Source organism: Oncorhynchus masou, chromosome 24, assembly GCF_036934945.1.
Source record: "Oncorhynchus masou masou isolate Uvic2021 chromosome 24, UVic_Omas_1.1, whole genome shotgun sequence".
Classification (NCBI taxonomy): Eukaryota; Metazoa; Chordata; class Actinopteri; order Salmoniformes; family Salmonidae; genus Oncorhynchus; species Oncorhynchus masou.
The window spans coordinates 72,316,955-72,335,197 of NC_088235.1; the positions used below are offsets into that span (position 1 = coordinate 72,316,955).

The following is an 18,243-nucleotide window of genomic DNA, read 5'->3' on the forward strand; positions in this document are numbered from 1 at the left end:
CCCTCGCGATTTTACGACATCATTACTTTGACTGTTCCTGAGGCCTCAGCGCCCGTTTTGGGAGAGATTTCTTCCCTTCTCCAGAAGCAGGTAATCCAAGTGGTTTCTATGTCAGATGCCCAAGACCGCTGGTACAACCGGTATTTTCTGGTTCCCAAAAGGGGTAGGACTTTGCATCCCATTTTGGACCTGCATGCCCTAAACAAGGTCTACAAATTCAGAATCAGGATATTGGACTACCTGGACAATTGGCTGGTGGAAGCAGAGTCGATGGAGATGGTTTCCCATGTTCAGTCTGTCTGGTACAAGCATTATGTATGTACATTGAGTGGACCAGGAGTGACCAACTTCTTGTCTGTTTTGCTAATCTGGCTCTGGCATATGACAGCAACAGTCAGGAATTACCAAACCCCACTTCCCGGCACACCGTCATTTTCTGTAAACAAATCTGTGCACCCAGATGCAATTCAATGCATAGTAAATTTACTGTTGAAGAAAAAGCCTCTTTATAATTTGCGATGTGGTATAGGCAACACTTAAGCAGAGGTGTTTTTAGGATTTCCACACACAGGGAACATTTGTTAGCAGGATCAGATATTCAAACAAAGTTGTCATCAACGCAAAAGTTGGCTACTTGGAAATATAAAATATATTTTCATTTGTTTAACACTTTTTTTGGTTACTTCATGATTCCATATGTGTTATTTCATAGTTTTAATGTCTTCACTATTATTCTACAATATATAAAACAGTAAAAATAATGAAAAACCCTGGAATGAGTAGGTGTGTCTAAACTTTTGACTGGTACTGTAGTTAGCTAGCTAGATAATGAACTAAGTGTAAAACGCAGCTAGCTAGCTAACCAACTAGGCAGTTATCAAAGACACTCACTCGGTAACTTACCATACTTTTCTGACCAACTAGACATTACTTTAGCCACCATCGGCCGACTCCTTCTTGCCTACTCCCGTCTATAGGTCTTCTCGGTTCCAAACTATATGGCTGTAGTAGGGTGCTTCATTGTCAAAAGAAACCCACTAGCACACTACCACCTTGTGCAGCCAGTGGCTCAGCATTCCAAATGTATTCACCTGAATCTACGTCAAGCCTGGACAATGTTATATTTCATATGTATATGGTGTGCATGCTGCCCAGAAGTATATAAATCGATTATATCACCAATTTACTGTCAGATTGAAGAACAAAAAAGTGACATAACAGATTCATACATATACAGTGCCTTGCAAAAGTATTCATCCCTCTTGGTGTTTTTCCTATTTTGTTGCATTACAACCTGTAATTGAATAATTTTTTTGGGGGGGGGGTTCATGTAATGGACATATACAAAATAGTCCAAATTGGTGAAGTGAAGCCTGCAACACCACTAAGCAAGGAGCACCACCAAGCAAGCGGCACCATGAAGACCAATTAGCTCTCCAAACAGGTCAGGGACAAAGTTGTGGAGAAGTACGGATCAGGGTTGGGTTATAAAAAAATATTATCCCACGGAGCACCATTAAATCCACTACTAAAAAATGGAAAGAATATGGCACTACAATAAACCTGCCAAGGGAGGGCCGCCCACCAAAACTCACGGACCAGGCAAGGAGGGCATTAATCAGAGAGGCAACAAAGATATCAAAGATAACGCTGAAGGAGCTGCAAAGCTCCACAGCGGAGATTGGAGTATCTGTCCATAGGACCACTTTAAGCCGTACACTCCACAGTTTAAAGAAAAAAATAAGCAAACACGTTTGGTGTTTACCAAAAGGCATATGGGAGACTCCCCAAACATGTGGAAGAAGGTACTCTGGGTCAGATGAGACTAAAATTGAGCTTTTTGGCCATCAAGGAAAATGCTATGTCTGGCGCAAACCCAACACCGCTCATCACCCCGAGAACACTATCACCACAGTGAAGCATGGTGGTGGCAGCTGTTTTTCCATCGGCAGGGACTGGGAAACTGGTCAGAATTGAAGGAATGATGGCTGGCGCTAAATACAGGAATATTCTTGAGGGAAACCTGTTTCAGTCTTCCAGAGATTTTAGACTGAGACGGAGGTTCACCTTCCAGCAGGGCAATGGCCCTAAGAATACTGCTAAAGCAACACTCGAGTGGTTTAAGGGGAAACATTTAAATGTCTTGGAATGGCTTAGTCAAAGCCCAGACCTCAAATCCAATTGGGAATCTGTGGTATGACTTAAAGATTGCTGTACACCAGTGGAACCCATCCAACTTGATGGAGCTGGAGCATTTTTTTCCCTAAGAATGGGCAAATATCCCAGATGTGCCAAGCTTATTGAGACATACCCCAAGAGACTTGCAGCTGTAATTTCTGCAAACGGTGGCTCTACAAAGTATTGACTTGGGGGGTGAATAGTTATGCACACTCAAGTTTTTCTTTTACTTATTTCTTGTTTTTTTTCCACAAGAAAAAATATTTTGCATCTTTAAAGTGGTAGGCATGTTGTGTAAATCAAATGTTACAAACCCTCAAAAATTTCAATTTTAATTCCAGGTTGTAAGGCAACAAAATATGAAAAATGCCAAGGGGGGTGAATACTTTCGCAAGCCACTGTACGCACTAATCATTTTTTGAGCCTGTAGGATGTGAAATCTGAAACCACTTGAAGCTGGGATGTCCCTCCAAACATTTCATTTGCTCTTCCGACTGTCCATCAACTCCTGGCTGAACCCTACATCACAGCCACTGACGAAGCACATGCCTGCAAAATCGTTACATCGTAGCACAATACATCAATTACATTTTTTTATATTTTCATATTTTTTAGCATATTTGTACTGTGTACTTGAGCTTATGTCCTCAAAAGTGACTACACCTCAGCAATATTTTTTTTTGAGTATTCAACATTGAGTATTCAACATTACGATAAATTATTTTGGGGGCGGGATTACGCAGATTACATGCTATGAAGTTATTCTATGAAGGTATCTTTACTAAAGTATGAAAATTGGGTACTTTTCCCACCATATGACATATAAAATACATACAATGGGCTTCAGCCCCGTTAAGCCTCTGCATTGCCCCGGTAAGCCCCTGCATTACTCCGGACCTGCTTTAGAGAATGATAATGCTCAGTTAGACACATCTCAGCAACATAAAAGCTGTTAGTATTTCAGCCCCACAAAATATGCATCAAAGCCAAACTGAAATCTTATCAGAAACATGTTGGGTCGTTTTCACAGAAAAAATATTTCACAAGTGTTTGGGGGGAGAGATCTTCCCGGTCCCTAAATTGCGCCATGAAAAAAGAAGCAGGGATGACAGAGAAAACTTTACCAATGTCAACTAGATTAAAGCATCAATTTATGGCATTCTAGTGAGCAAGGGTTAATTTAGTCTTCGAGGACAACATATGACAGAAGTGAAGCTGCATGTATCTAATTATAGACGAGTTGACTAACAAATAGCCTACCAAAATGTCTGAATTTATAAGCAGAAACATATCTAAATCCCACAAAATATATCCTGCACACCCTGTCAAAAAATCATTTATTAGCCTGCATGGTCAATCCATACAGCATTTCATGTGTTGTGGCCTCTGCAGAAGGAAGAACATTCATACTTCTTGCGCTTCTCTGAACAGAGCAGAACTGTTGTGAAGGAAGAAGTCAAGTAAGTAGGTTTCAGGACCTCCTGCCCCCAACTACCGTCAACCAATCATGTCAATGCGGAGCTACACAGAGCCCTCCGCATTGTTACAAAATGTGGGTGGTTTAAGGCGATGAGGTACAGAGCTCGATTTGGCCTGCCACAAGTCTCCGGAGGCTTCGAAAGTGAGTTACACCTTCCATACTGAGCCTCCGGACCACAATGCCAGATTAAGCATAAATTGCCTCAGATTTTAATTTTATCACATATCGTCAGACGGTCGTGGATTGCTTATTAGCAATTGCGGGCGGAACAAACAGCTGACCCGCTCACCACTAGTAGGCGCCCACTCCACCAGGGGTCTGGTGGCATCTTGGGCAGAGATATTTTTGGCGAGTTGGGCATCACCACACATTTTTATGAGGTTTGATTGCTTGGATGTCACTACCCCCAGTGTAGCCTGCTGCCCACAGTGTGTTTATGGCTGGGGCAGCAGATTAAACAATACTGCAGGTTTTCCTGTCCAGTTGCAACTCTGGGTGGTCTGCCATGGGCCATTTTGGTTGGTGTCTGCTGGGGTCGTCTTGTGGCGTGATGTCATGTACCCTTTGCGGTGTTGTACAGAGCTGAAAGGGAACGAAGTTATGACTAACTACTGTTCCCTGAAGGGCCGAAACAAGGTACAACACCTGTTCGGCCTGTGCCGCCAGTTCTGGTCTCGGGTGAAGAGGTACTGAATTGAAGGAATTAATCCGTATCTCAGGTTAATCACCTGTGTAAAACAGGGCTTCCGGTGAGGCACAGTGTTCATTGGCTTTGTCAGGTGTGATTCGTTTGTTCTTCAAAATAGGGCGATATTTAAAATAAATTCAATATAGAATGACACAGCTGTAAAACATTATCCTAAATATAAACCATACATTTAGTGAATACCATTGGTATTTAATATGATGGTTTCAGTATGAAATATCCTTTTTAATTTTATTTAAACAATATGGACCCAGAAATAAAAAAGACATACTATATATGAATACATTTTTAAAGTTATTCAAGTATAAATTACCAACAAGTAACTATAGATTGCCATCGATTGTTTGTTAATTACCAAAATGACTGCAGATTCTGGTAACTTTGCAACCCTAGTCATAACTGTACGATGCAAAACACCAGTCTCTCTTTTACCTTAATTTATTAAAGAGACTCCCTTTCATTTGGTACGAGGCAGAGAGAGAGAGAGCCAGAGCGAGAGAGACAGCAAATCTCAATCTATGGATTTGTCCTTTCAGAGTGCCCACATGTTTGATTAGATTAGACTGCAAAAAAATGTCTGGAGGGAGAGGAGGGAGGAGAGATGAGAGGAGGGAGGGAGGAGAGGAGGGAGGGAGGAGAGGAGGAGAGATGAGAGGAGGGAGAGAAGATGAGGGAGGAAAGCGTGCTAGACATTCTCTCAACAGGATCGTCTGAAACCAACATAGGTGTAGCGGGGAGAAATAGAGTTCCATTGTCCCTCATTAGTGACAGGGGTCCTAGGCTTCACCCCTATGGTGAAATGGACAGAATACAGCACAGAGCTGCAGAACAGCAAACTATAGGTTTTCTAAGTGTTAAAGGTAACCAACTAAGTGTTGGTTACCTCTAGTTCTCATTGGTCTTTAATCCCCCTTATAAGGATCTGATCACATCTCTACTTCTGTAAGTCCAAGTTATATTGAGAAAGCTTTCATTTGACTAATATACAGTTGCAGTCAGAAGTTTACACACACTTAGGTTGGAGTCATTAAAACTTGTTGTTCAACCATTCCACACATTTCTTGTTAACAAAGTATAGTTTTGGCAAGTCAGTTAGGACATCTACTTTGTGCATGACAAGTCATTTTTCCAACAATTGCTTACAGACAGATGATTTCAATTATAATTCACTGTATCACAATTTCAGTGGGTCAGAAGTTTACATACACTAGGTTGACTGTGCCTTTAAACAGCTTGGAAAATTCCAGAAAATCATGTCATGGCTTTAGAAGCTTCTGATAGGCTAATTGACATAATTTGAGTCAATTGGAGGTGTACCTGTGGATGTATTTCAAGGCCGACCTTCAAACTCAGTGCCTCTGCTGGACATCATGGGAAAATCAAAAGAAATCAGCCAAGACCTCAGAAAAACAATTGTAGACCTCCACAAGTATCGTTCATCCTTGGGAGCAATTTTCAAACGCCTGAAGGTACGACATTCATCTGTACAAACAATAGTGCGCACGTATAAACACCATGGGACCACGCAGCCGTCATACCGCTCAGGAAGGAGACACGTTCTGTCTCCTAGCAGCCCTCCTACAGATGAACATACTTTGGTGCAAAAAGTGCAAATCAATCGCAGAACAACAGCACAGGACCTTGCGAAAATTCTGAAGTAAACAGGTACAAAAGTATCTATATCCACAGTAAAACGAGTCCTAGATCGGCATAACCTGAAAGGCCGCTCAGCAAGGAAGAAGCCACTGCTCCAAAACCACCATAAAAAAAGGCAGACTACGGTTCACAACTGCACATGGGGACAAAGATCGTACTTTTTGGAGAAATGTCCTCTGGTCTGATGAAATAAAAATATAACTTTTTTGCCATAATGACCATCGTTCTGTTTGGAGGAAAAAGGGGGAGGCTTGCAAGCTGAAGAATACCATCCCAACCGTGAAGCACGGGGGTGGAAGCATCATATTGTGGTGGTACTTTGCTACAGGAGGGACGGGTGCTCTTCACAAAATAGATGGCATCATGAGGCAGGAAAATTACGTGGATATATTGAAGCAATGTCTCAAGACATCAGTCAGGAAGTTAAAGCTTGGTCACAAATGGGTCTTCCAAATGGACAATGACCCCAAGCATACTTCCAAAATTGTGCCAAAATGACTTAAGGACAACAAAGTCAAGGTATTAGAGGGGTCATCAGAAAGCCCTGACCTCAATCCTATAGAAAATAGGTGGGCAGAACTGAAAAAGCGTGTGCGAGCAAGGAGGCCTACAAACCTGACTCAGTTACACCAGCTCTGTCAGGAGGAATGGGCCAAAATTTACCCATCTTATTGTGGGGAAGCTTGTGGAAGGCTACCCAAAACGTTTGACCCAAGTTAAACAATTTAAAGGAAATGTTACCAAATACTGATTGAGTGTATGTAAACCTCTGACCCACTGGGAATGTGATGAAAGAAATAAAAGCTGAAATAAATCATTCTCTCTACTATTATTCTGACATTTCACATTCTTAAAATAAAGTGGTGATCCTACCTGATTTAAGACAGGGATCTTTTTACTAGGATTAAACTGTATGTAAACTTCCGACTTCAACTGTAATTTCTGTGGGTGGACCATGGAAAATCATGTGGAATCTGGAACTGTTCCAGCCATTCTTCATCCCAATCAATCAATGAATTAATCAACAAATCAAATACCTGGTACACCAGGTTACAACCTTTGACCTCCAGGTTACAACCTTTGACCTCCACCTACCTGAAGAGCAGCAGAATCACCACGGCGATGGACAGGAAGAACAGGGATGTACCGTAGCCAATGGAGTAGATCAGCTTCACCGTGGCAAAGTATGACTCCTGCATGGATTTCACATACAGAGAAGTAGACAGTTTCAGAGGAGCAGTGCTGATCTAGGATCAGGTCTGACCGTGTGCGCTATCCATATAAACGTTATTCATTATGAACTAAAAGGCCAAACTGATCCTATACCAGCATTACAACTTTGACTGTAAATATGGGCCCAGTTTCCTGCAAAAGTTGGCATTTATAAAAAAACTTAACTTGTCCTTACCTCCACACAAACTGTAGAGCTTGTGTACGCACATTTTCTTGTGGTCTAGGTATTATATGGCAAGCAGTCAAGTAAATATTTTGTGCAAATGGGGGATATGATGACAGGCTTATAGAGAAAGAAAGATTTAAAAAACGGGAAAACAAAATGCAGGTGTTTACCGTTAGTAAGAAATGCAAAAATGCGTTTTATTTTTGGAGTTAAAAGAACTAGACTTGTAAAATCTATTTCCTTTATCTTTTGTTTTCATAACCACTGCAGAATACTTTTCTCACCTTTTCTGGCTTTGATGGGTTCATATTCCCGAAGTACCCATATAACAAATTAACATGCGCATCTCTCATTTAATTGTCCATAACAATTGTCCATAGTTTTTTCTTTCAGAAACTGTCACAGTCCTTTGCCAAATACAGTAGAAGTTGTTGCACAAGATTAAAACATTCTGCCAACATCTCCAAAACCATTTGATCAAATGTGCCATTGCTCTTTCGTTTAAATATTACTATGGCCTAAATCCAATAGTTTCAAATTATACCGCAACTAAAGGGAGTTATTGTCACCATAAAAGGTGAATGGAGGAAGAGTTATAATGCTTGTTCAAGCACACACAGTATTAGGATGGATCTTACTGATAGCGGGCATGCAAATGTGATGCATCATGTTTAAAAATCTCAATATTTTGAGACGTTCGTATCCTTTTCAGAAATTGTGCACTCAGATATGTAGTGTGACATGAACAAAACATTTGTAAAGGAGGCCTCATAACTTGTATTCATGGAGCCTCTCATAGTATAAGTGCTGATCTAGGATCAATTCTGCCTTTTAGATCATAATGAACATGATTGTATGGACAGGCGGACCTGATTCTAGATCAGTAGTCCTTCTCTGAGACATGTAAACCCTGCTAACTGTCTCTTAATCATATTATTATTCATGACTCATACAAGTGATTCGTCATAACATAATCCGCTCATGTCTACCGAACGAAAACTAGGCTATTCATGGTTGCCAATCACATCGTGTCTTCATGGAACATGGTTGAGCTTTCAACCGTGGTACTGATCATGTGAAGATACAAAAATCCAAGCCAAATCCTCTAATCTGGTTTACAAGAATGATCCACTAGACAAACAAAATACAACTAAATATCCATCCTCACTCTTTAAAAAAGGATAGAAATGTATTTATTACTAAGCTATAAAATTCTACCCAATTGAGTGACATTTAGATATGGATAGACTCTCCAAATCGTTATTGTTCCAAATAACTAAATCCTTCCAAAATTGAAATTACATGGTCATTACATTCCGTTGAAATCAAATTCCAATAAATATATACAAACGAGAGACAATTACATATGAATAGACTCTCCAAATCGTTATCAGTCGGTCGCTGAAATGACACGGGTATATTTCACTTAAATTGACTACTCAATCAGTAGTGAGAAAGCTAATATATAAATTTAACAAGGGATACTCAACCATCCGCCAACAACCCCTTCATTTGTTTTTATGTGTGCCATAATTGCACTTGATTCCAACATAGATTTTACAGTACAGACGAATGTAAGTCTGCCCATCAACAGACTCCCCAACAGCAGGAAGCAATTTCATAAGGTAAAATGTAGCATTTTTCAATTCAACTGTGTGCAAAAGATGATTGTTGATTGCTTTTCTGGTGTCCAAACTTTCAATCCTGTCCACTAATATCATTTATAAAACACTCAAATGTCTATCCATTTCCTCCAAGGACCAAATTAAGTCAGGACTAAGGTTGCAAAGGGAGTGTATATTACTGGAAACTTTTTAAGTTTACCAGTAAACTACCAGAATTTTGGTAACTTTCAAGGATTTTATGTAATCTATCACAACATATCTAGTCGCCCTGTTGGGTGCTTCAGATTATCACCGCTGTGGTGTCATTATCTCTGGCCCTCTGTCTGTCCATAATCACATGTCAAATATAAAACATAAATAATTATCCTACATATAAACCATCAACTTAGTGAATACCATTGGTGTTTTAGTATGAGAGTTTCAGTATGAAATATCCTTTCTATTTTTATTTACACACTTTTACTTATTTTACTATGTCAATATGTATTTGTTGTGACTGTTTTGGCATCATGAGTTGCAGAGGTTAAAATAAAATAAAAATCCAAATCATTCCATTGTTGATTCAATGCTTTTTTTTCATTAATTAGGCTATTTTCTCTTAAACCATATGGTATATCTACAAAAACATGAATTCTATTTTAAGTTATTCAAGTATAAATTACCAAAGTTACAATAGACTGCTATAGATTTTCTGTTCATTGCCTAAATTACTGAAGATTCCAGTAACTTTGCTAAATTACCGGTAACTTTGCAACCCAAGTCAGGGCTCACTTCCCTTAGTAGGAATCAAGCTAGGGAGATTGTAGTCCATGACTATGGGTAAAATGTTCTAGCATGCTCCTATGAATTATTTCAGATCAAGATGCATTTGGCATTGTTTCAAACCAAATACTGTCAAAACACATTGATACAGCTTCAGTTCAGTCGATTGCATTGACAGACAACAGCTGTAAAGCTATTGTTAGTAAAAACAGTACACTGCAGATGCTCATGATGACCCCCTGACCTTATCACATGACCCTTCTCTCTCTCACCTCTGGAATGTGAATGTTGTCATCCACACTACAGGCTATGTGGTACGGGGGGAAGGGTTGAGACCATCCGTTGCTAGTGCAGTTTCGGCTGACTAACCCTGCTGGGGTAGAGGTCAAAGGTTAGGAGTCACCTGTGATGAGAAACAAAAGCACTATGAGGGGCTGGACTACGGGCTGTCAGTCACTGCGACTGACAGGGATTGGAAGCCAGTGGAAAATGGACAGAGAGAGAATTACTGTAAAGGAGTAAAGCATAACATAGTACCTGTACGTCATTGTATATTATACAGTGCCTTGCGAAAGTATTCGGCCCCCTTGAACTTTGCGACCTTTTGCCACATTTCAGGCTTCAAACATAAAGATATAAAACTGTATTTTTTTGTGAAGAATCAACAACAAGTGGGACACAATCATGAAGTGGAACGACATTTATTGGATATTTCAAACTTATTTAACAAATCAAAAACTGAAAAATTGGGCGTGCAAAATTATTCAGCCCCCTTAAATTAATACTTTGTAGCGCCACCTTTTGCTGCGATTACAGCTGTAAGTCGCTTGGGGTATGTCTCTATCAGTTTTGCACATCGAGAGACTGACATTTTTTCCGATTCCTCCTTGCAAAACAGCTCGAGCTCAGTGAGGTTGGATGGAGAGCATTTGTGAACAGCAGTTTTCAGTTCTTTCCACAGATTCTCGATTGGATTCAGGTCTGGACTTTGACTTGGCCATTCTAACACCTGGATATGTTTATTTTTGAACCATTCCATTGTAGATTTTGCTTTATGTTTTGGATCATTGTCATGTTGGAAGACAAATCTCCGTCCCAGTCTCAGGTCTTTTGCAGACTCCATCAGGTTTTCTTCCAGAATGGTCCTGTATTTGGCTCCATCCATCTTCCCATCAATTTTAACCATCTTCCCTGTCCCTGCTGAAGAAAATCAGGCCCAAACCATGATGCTGCCACCACCATGTTTGACAGTGGGGATGGTGTGTTGTGGTTGACGAGCTGTGTTGCTTTTATGCCAAACACAACGTTTTGCATTGTTGCCAAAAAGTTCAATATTGGTTTCATCTGACCAGAGCACCTTCTTCCACATGTTTGGTGTGGCTCCCAGGTAGCTTGTGGCAAACTTTAAACAACACTTTTTATGGATATCTTTAAGAAATGGCTTTCTTCTTGCCACTCTTCCATAAAGGCCAGATTTGTGCAATATACGACTGATTGTTGTCCTATGGACAGAGTCTCCCACCTCAGCTGTAGATCTCTGCAGTTCATCCAGAGTGATCATGGGCCTCTTGGCTGCATCTCTGATCAGTCTTCTCCTTGTATGAGCTGAAAGTTTAGAGGGACGGCCAGGTCTTGGTAGAGTTGCAGTGGTCTGATACTCCTTCCATTTCAATATTATCGCTTGCACAGTGCTCCTTGGGATGTTTAAAGCTTGGGAAATCTTTTTGTATCCAAATCCGGCTTTAAACTTCTTCACAATAGTATCTCGGACCTGCCTGGTGTGTTCCTTGTTCTTCATGATGCTCTCTGCGCTTTTAACGGACCTCTGAGACTATCACAGTGCAGGTGCATTTATACGGAGACTTGATTACACACAGGTGGATTGTATATATCATCATTAGCCATTTAGGTCAACATTGGATCATTCAGAGATCCTCACTGAACTTCTGGAGAGAGTTTGCTGCACTGAAAGTAAAGGGGCTAAATAATTTTGCACGCCCAATTTTTCAGTTTTTGATTTGTTAAAAAAGTTTGAAATATCCAATAAATGTCGTTCCACTTCATGATTGTGTCCCACTTGTTGTTGATTCTTCACAAAAAAATACAGTTTTATATCTTTATGTTTGAAGCCTGAAATGTGGCAAAAGCTCGCAAAGTTCAAGGGAGCCGAATACTTTCGCAAGGCACTGTATGTATACTTTATACAGTACATCATGGTATCTCCACCCACACACACACGTTCCCCCTGCCCTTTACTGTGACAAATGTCAACTGCACCTGTGTTATTCCCAAAAAGAGAGAAGACAGCAGGGCAGGCCATGTGGAATGTCTCCCCAACCACAGCATATGGCCAACACACCACAGAGTCCCAGAACGCTAGACAACCTTCAGGAGAGAGAGTGAGAATAAGAGAGGGAGAGAGACAGAGCCAGAGAGGGAAGGATAGAGCGCGAAAGAGACACAGATGAGAGAGACAGAGATAAAGGTGATGTGTGGTCTACTCAGTTACCTGTACATTTCTGTAAGAAAAGGTACAGTATGTTACCATGAATTCCAAAGCAACTTTGGTTTAGCAGTACATTACTGTAAATGTACAGTGATCAGTGGTGGCTGCTGAGTGGAGAATGTCATCAACACACATGGAAACCATGTGTTCAAAGTATGATACAATTCCACTTATTCCGCTCCAGCCATTCCCACGAGCCCATCCTCCCCAATTAAGGTGTCCCCAACATCTTGCGACAGCGACGTAATGTAAAACCAAAGTTCCTTCGGGAATTTACTGTATCATACTGTATCTTTGTACTGGCTGCCAATAAGTTACTGTAAAAACAACAGGATTTGTTTCAGTGTACATAATCGAAACCTAAACACAATACCAAGAATTGAATCTTGCTATAAATTACATACATACAGTTGAAGAAGTCAGAAGTTTACATACACCTTAGCCAAATACATTTAAGCTCAGTTTTTCACAATTCCTAACATTTAATTCAAGTAAAAAATCACTGTTTTAGGTCAGTTAGGATCACCACTTTATTTTAAGAATGTGAAATGTCAGAATAATAGAACAGAGAATGATTTATTTCAGCTTTTATTTCTTTATCACATTCCAAGTGGGTCAGAAGTTTATATACACTCAATTAGTATTTGGTAGCATTGCCTTTAAATTGTTTAACTTGGGTCAAACATTTCGGCTAGCCTTTCACAAGCTTCCCCACAATAAGTCGGGTGAATTTTGGCCCATTCCTCCTGACAGAGCTGGTGTAACTGAGTCAGGTTTGTAGGCCTCCTTGCTCAGACACACTTTTTCAGTTCATCCCAACAAATGTTCTATAGGTTTGAGGTCAGGGCTTTGTGATGGCCACTCCAAAACCTTGACTTTGTTGTCCTTAAGCCATTTTGCCACAACTTTAGAAGTATGCTTTGGGTCATTGTCCATTTGGAAGACCCATTTGCGACCAAGCTTTAACTTCCTGACTGATGTCTTGAGATGTGGCTTCAATATATCCACGTAATTTTCTGGCCTCATGATACCATCTATTTTGTGAAGTGCACCAGTCCCTCCTGCAGCAAAGCACCCCCACAAATGATGCTGCCACCCCTGTGCTTCACTGTTGGGATGGTGTTCTTCGGCTTGCAAGCCTCCCCCTTTTCCTCCAAACATAACAATGGTCATTATGGCCAAACAGTTCTATTTTATTTCTTCAGACCAGAGGACATTCCTCCATGTGCAGTTGCAAACCGTAGTCTGGCTTTTTTATGGCGGTTTTGGAGCAGTGACTTCTTCCTTGCTGAGCGGCCTTTCAAGTTATGTCGATATAGGACGCGTTTTACTGTGGTAATAGATACCTTTGTACCTGTTTCCTCCAGAATCTTCACAAGGTCCTTTGCTGTTGTTCTGGGATTGATTTGCACTTTTTTTGTACCAAAGTAAGTTCATCTCTAGGAGACAGAACACATCTCCTTCCTGAGCTGTATGACGGCTGCGTGGTCCCATGATGTTTATACTTGCGTACTATTGTTTGTACAGGTGAACGTGTTACCTTCAGGCATTTGGAAATGGCTCCCAAGGATGAACCAGACTTGTGGAGGTCTACAATTGTTTTTCTGAGGTCTTGGCTGATTTCTTTTGGTTTTCCCATGATGTCAAGCAAAGAGGCACTGAGTTTGAAGGTAGGCCTTGAAATACATCCACAGGTACACCTCCAATTGACTCAAATTATGTCAATAGTCTATCAGAAGCTTCTAAAGCCATGACATCATTCTCTGGAATTTTTCAAGCTGTTATAAAGGCACAGTCAGTGTATATAGTGTTTCTAAACTTCTGACCCACTGAAATTGTGATATAGTGAATGATAAGTGAAATAATCTGTCTGTAAACGATTGTTGGAAAAATGACTTGTGTCATGCACAAAGTAGATGTCCTAACCGACTTACCAAAACTATAGTTTGTTTGAAGAAATGCATGGAGTGGTAGAAAAACAAATTTTAATGACTCCAACCTCAGTGTATGTAAACTTCGGACTTCAACTGTATCTTATGTCCTCTCTTTTGATGAATCATAATGCATGTATTACTTTTCCACTACGATAGTTTTCCCCTCTGAATCTGTCCTTTCCGCAAATGATTCTCTGCAAACCATTTATTCAATGGCGGACTCTCACGTTTAGATGTGAACATATATCATATTATAACAATCTATACTCGAGATCTAATCTATGAGCCATAAACTGGAGTGAGAAAGCGTAATGGGTGATTCTAGGAGGATAATGTCACGGATACCTAGCATACTGTGGTTCTGCGATGCATCGAAGTTGAAAAGTACTGTACTGTTTTCAACTGTACTGTGGTTCTGCTCTGCAATGTATCGAAGACATCGCCGCTCCTCCCTCTCCAGCTGAAAGATGTACTCGCAGTCTGGGTGCAGACTCGACAGAACCTGGCGAGAAAGGGGCGAGGGGGGGGTCAGAGACAGGCAGACAAACAGAGAGCAAGAGAGAAACAGTGAAAGAGAGAGAGGGGGGGGGACGACGACTACTATTGGAACAAAAATGTAAACCATGTAGAAAAAAATGAATAATTCTCACCATAAGTGTATGGAAGAACACTCAAGTCTCCCTCCAGCAACCCACCTACCCAGGCTAGGCCTGATTGGCTAAATGGGTGTTACGTGACTATAGTCAGGCGAGAGTTCCATCAGGCCCCCTAGCAACATGCCTAGCAACAGAGGTATGAACTGCCCTCTACTGAAAGACAAGAGTCAGGATCTGGGGGATGGTAATCTACTTGATGCAACCTGGTGTCACAAAGTTTCTGTCTCCAAGACAGGCTGAGGGAGTAGGGTTTTCTACAGCCGCCCCAACATATAAATAGTACATTTGTAACTCTGTAAAACCAGCGTATCTGTCTTGTTGTCAAGCAAAGGAATTTGTGGAAGGTACAGTACTATGCAGCGCACAGACCACCACGCGCAATCAACTTAGTCGAGATACGTTGAGATTCCTTGTAGGCCTATTTGCCAGTGAAAATGTATAAATACCGTATACAGGGGTATTTCGGAGAAGCAACAGGATGGTTTTTCAATGTCATCATTTCTTTGAGGTTTTTCAATACATTTGAATATTTGCAGCTACTTTTTAAGAGGTTAATACCTGCAGTCAACCTGTGCAATACATTAGGAAAAAAAGTGGATTGCGTTATTCAAGTCATATGTCACATTATTTTACATTATGAAACTTACCGTAGTTCCCCCGAACAGTTGAGCCTGTCACGTTTGTTTGTAAATAGCACAACGGGAGAAAGCAGGAGCTGGCGAGTCCATAGCCTTCAATATCTATCAGTGAGTCTCTGTTGTGCAGAGCACATGAGGTGATGAAGATACACTTGTATGCAATTCACTACTTAATGTTTACCCTCAGATATCTTATAGTGGCTTTCTGCCAGAAGTCAAAGAGCTCTGGATTTAACTGTCTTTGCAATGAGTTATTTTCGTTTTTTTGCTCGTCAGCATTTAGCTAACAGCATCTATGTGATTTCGCTATTAGTTTGTGCTAATTTATTTAGCATTCTGGTAATAAGGGGCCCAATGGGCTTTCTTACATTTTTAGCGCCCCTTGTGTGCAATGCCGGTAATATTGTAAATCCCGGGATGAGAGATGATATGAAAATCTGGATACCACCCAAGTGTACTGTATAGCCTAATGCCTGTTTCTGTTTGAGTCTTTTGTTAAATGTGAAACAATGTCCAATCTTGTGTGCAATGCCGGTAATATTGTAAATCCCGGGATGAGAGATGATATGAAAATCTGGATACCACCCAAGTGTACTGTATAGCCTAATGCCTGTTTCTGTTTGAGTCTTTTGTTAAATGTGAAACAATATCAAATAAAATAGTTATTGTAACATGCTTCATAAACAACAGGTGTAGACTAGCAGATTACAATAAAAAATAATAACACGAGGACTAAATAAATACACAATGAGCAATGATACAGTAGCGTGGCTATATACGAGCCGATGTGCAGAGGTACGATAGACGATAGACAGGATAGATAATAGACACAAGCAGCAGCGTATGTAATGTATGGAAGTGTGTGTGTGTGGCGAATGTGTGCCTGTGTTGTCATGTCTTGTTATGTCTGTTCCTGTCCTTTCTCTTCACTCTGTCTCTCTCTGCTGGTCTTTTTAGGTTACCTTCTCTGTCTCTCATTCTTCAGCTGTTCTACATCTCCTCTAACTAGCTCATTCACTCTTCCACACCTGTTCTCTCTTCCCCCTCTGATTAGGTCTCTATTTCTCTCTCTGTTCCTGCTACTTTCAGTGTCTGATTCTTGTTTGTGTTTTTGATGCCAGAAGCAAGCTGTCGTCTCGTTTGCTTCCACCTTGTCCTGTCCTGTCGGAGTCTGCCTGGCAGGTGCATCCTGCACTATACTAACGTTCTTTTTGTTCCGCTGACAACGTTGGAAGAGGATTTATGCCATTCCTGTTTTTCATTAAAGAACTCTGTTTTCTGTTAAAACCGCTTTTGGGTCTTCACTCAAGTTCATAACAGAAGAATCAGACCAAGAATGGACCCAGCGGCTCCGGACCCTTTTCACTCCGCCGTCGAGATCCAGGGAGCGATGCTAGGCAGACACGAGGAGGAATTGTCTGCTGCTCAACATGCCGTTGAGACCCTGGCCGTCCAAGTCTCCGACCTCACAAGACAGGTTCACCAACTCCACCTCGATCCACCGCCCACTTCCAGGGTTTCCGAGTCTCCGGAGCCCAGGATCAACAACCCGCCGTGTTACTCTGGGGAGCCCACTGAGTGCCGCTCATTCCTCACTCAGTGTGATGTGGTGTTCTCTCTCCAGCCCAACACTTACTCCAGGAGCGCAGCCCGCATCGCCTACGTCATTTCTCTCCTTACCGGACGGGCGCGTGAGTGGGGCACGGCAGTCTGGGAGGCGAGGGCTGAGTGTATTAACCAGTATCAGGACTTTAAGGAGGAGATGATACGGGTTTTTGACCGTTCTGTTTTTGGCGAGGAGGCTTCCAGGGCCCTGTCTTCCCTATGTCAGGGGAATCGATCCATAACGGATTATTCTATTGAGTTTCGCACTCTCGCTGCCTCTAGTGACTGGAACGAGCCGGCTTTGCTCGCTCGTTTTCTGGAGGGTCTCCTCGTCGAGGTTAAGGATGAGATCCTCTCCCGGGAGGTTCCTTCCAGTCTGGACTCCTTAATAGCTCTCGCTATTCGCATAGAGCGACGGTTTGATCTTCGTCGCCGAGCTCGTGGAAAGGAGCTCGCGTTCTCCGTTGCTCCCCTCTCCACATCACTGCCACCTGCCGCATCACTGCCACCCTCCTCCGCCGGCTCGGATGCTGAGCCTATGCAGCTGGGGGGTATCCGCATCTCGGCCAAGGAGAGGGAACGGAGAATCACCAATCGCCTCTGTCTCTACTGCGGCTCCGCTGGTCATTTTGTCACCTCATGTCCAGTAAAAGCCAGAGCTCATCAGTAAGAGGAGGGCTACTGGTGAGCGCAACTACTCAGGCCTCTCCTTCTGGATCACGCACTACCTTTCCGGTCCATCTCCGCTGGCCCGGTTCATCTGCTTCCTGCAGTGCCTTGATAGACTCTGGGGCGGAGGGCTGTTTTATGGACGAGACCTGGGCTCGGGAACATGACATTCCTCTCAGACAGTTAGGGAGCCCACGGCCTTGTTCGCTTTAGATGGTAGTTCTCTCCCCAAGATTCAGCGTGAGACGCTGCCTTTAACCCTCACTGTCTCTGGTAATCATAGCGAAACCATTTCTTTTTTAATTTTTCGTTCACCTTTTACACCTGTTGTTTTGGGTCATCCCTGGCTAGTGCGCCATAACCCTTCTATTAATTGGTCTAGTAATACTATCCTATCCTGGAATGTTTCTTGTCATGTAACCTGTTTAA

At 41.7% G+C, this 18,243-nt stretch overlaps 1 protein-coding gene across 1 annotated transcript in view; it reads right to left on the reverse strand.

Annotated features, from left to right (window-relative positions):
* The window catches only part of LOC135511435 (growth hormone-releasing hormone receptor-like), a 58,919-nt gene that overhangs the window by 23,365 nt on the left and 17,311 nt on the right, over window positions 1–18,243 (reverse strand). Inside the window, exons 4-7 of the mRNA XM_064932942.1 lie at window positions 14,592–14,748; window positions 12,084–12,191; window positions 10,079–10,176; window positions 7,116–7,213 (exon numbers count right to left, since the gene is read on the reverse strand). Of these exons, the coding sequence (XP_064789014.1) occupies window positions 7,116–7,213; window positions 10,079–10,176; window positions 12,084–12,191; window positions 14,592–14,748 (461 nt within the window). The remainder of the gene's footprint in view (window positions 1–7,115; window positions 7,214–10,078; window positions 10,177–12,083; window positions 12,192–14,591; window positions 14,749–18,243) is intronic.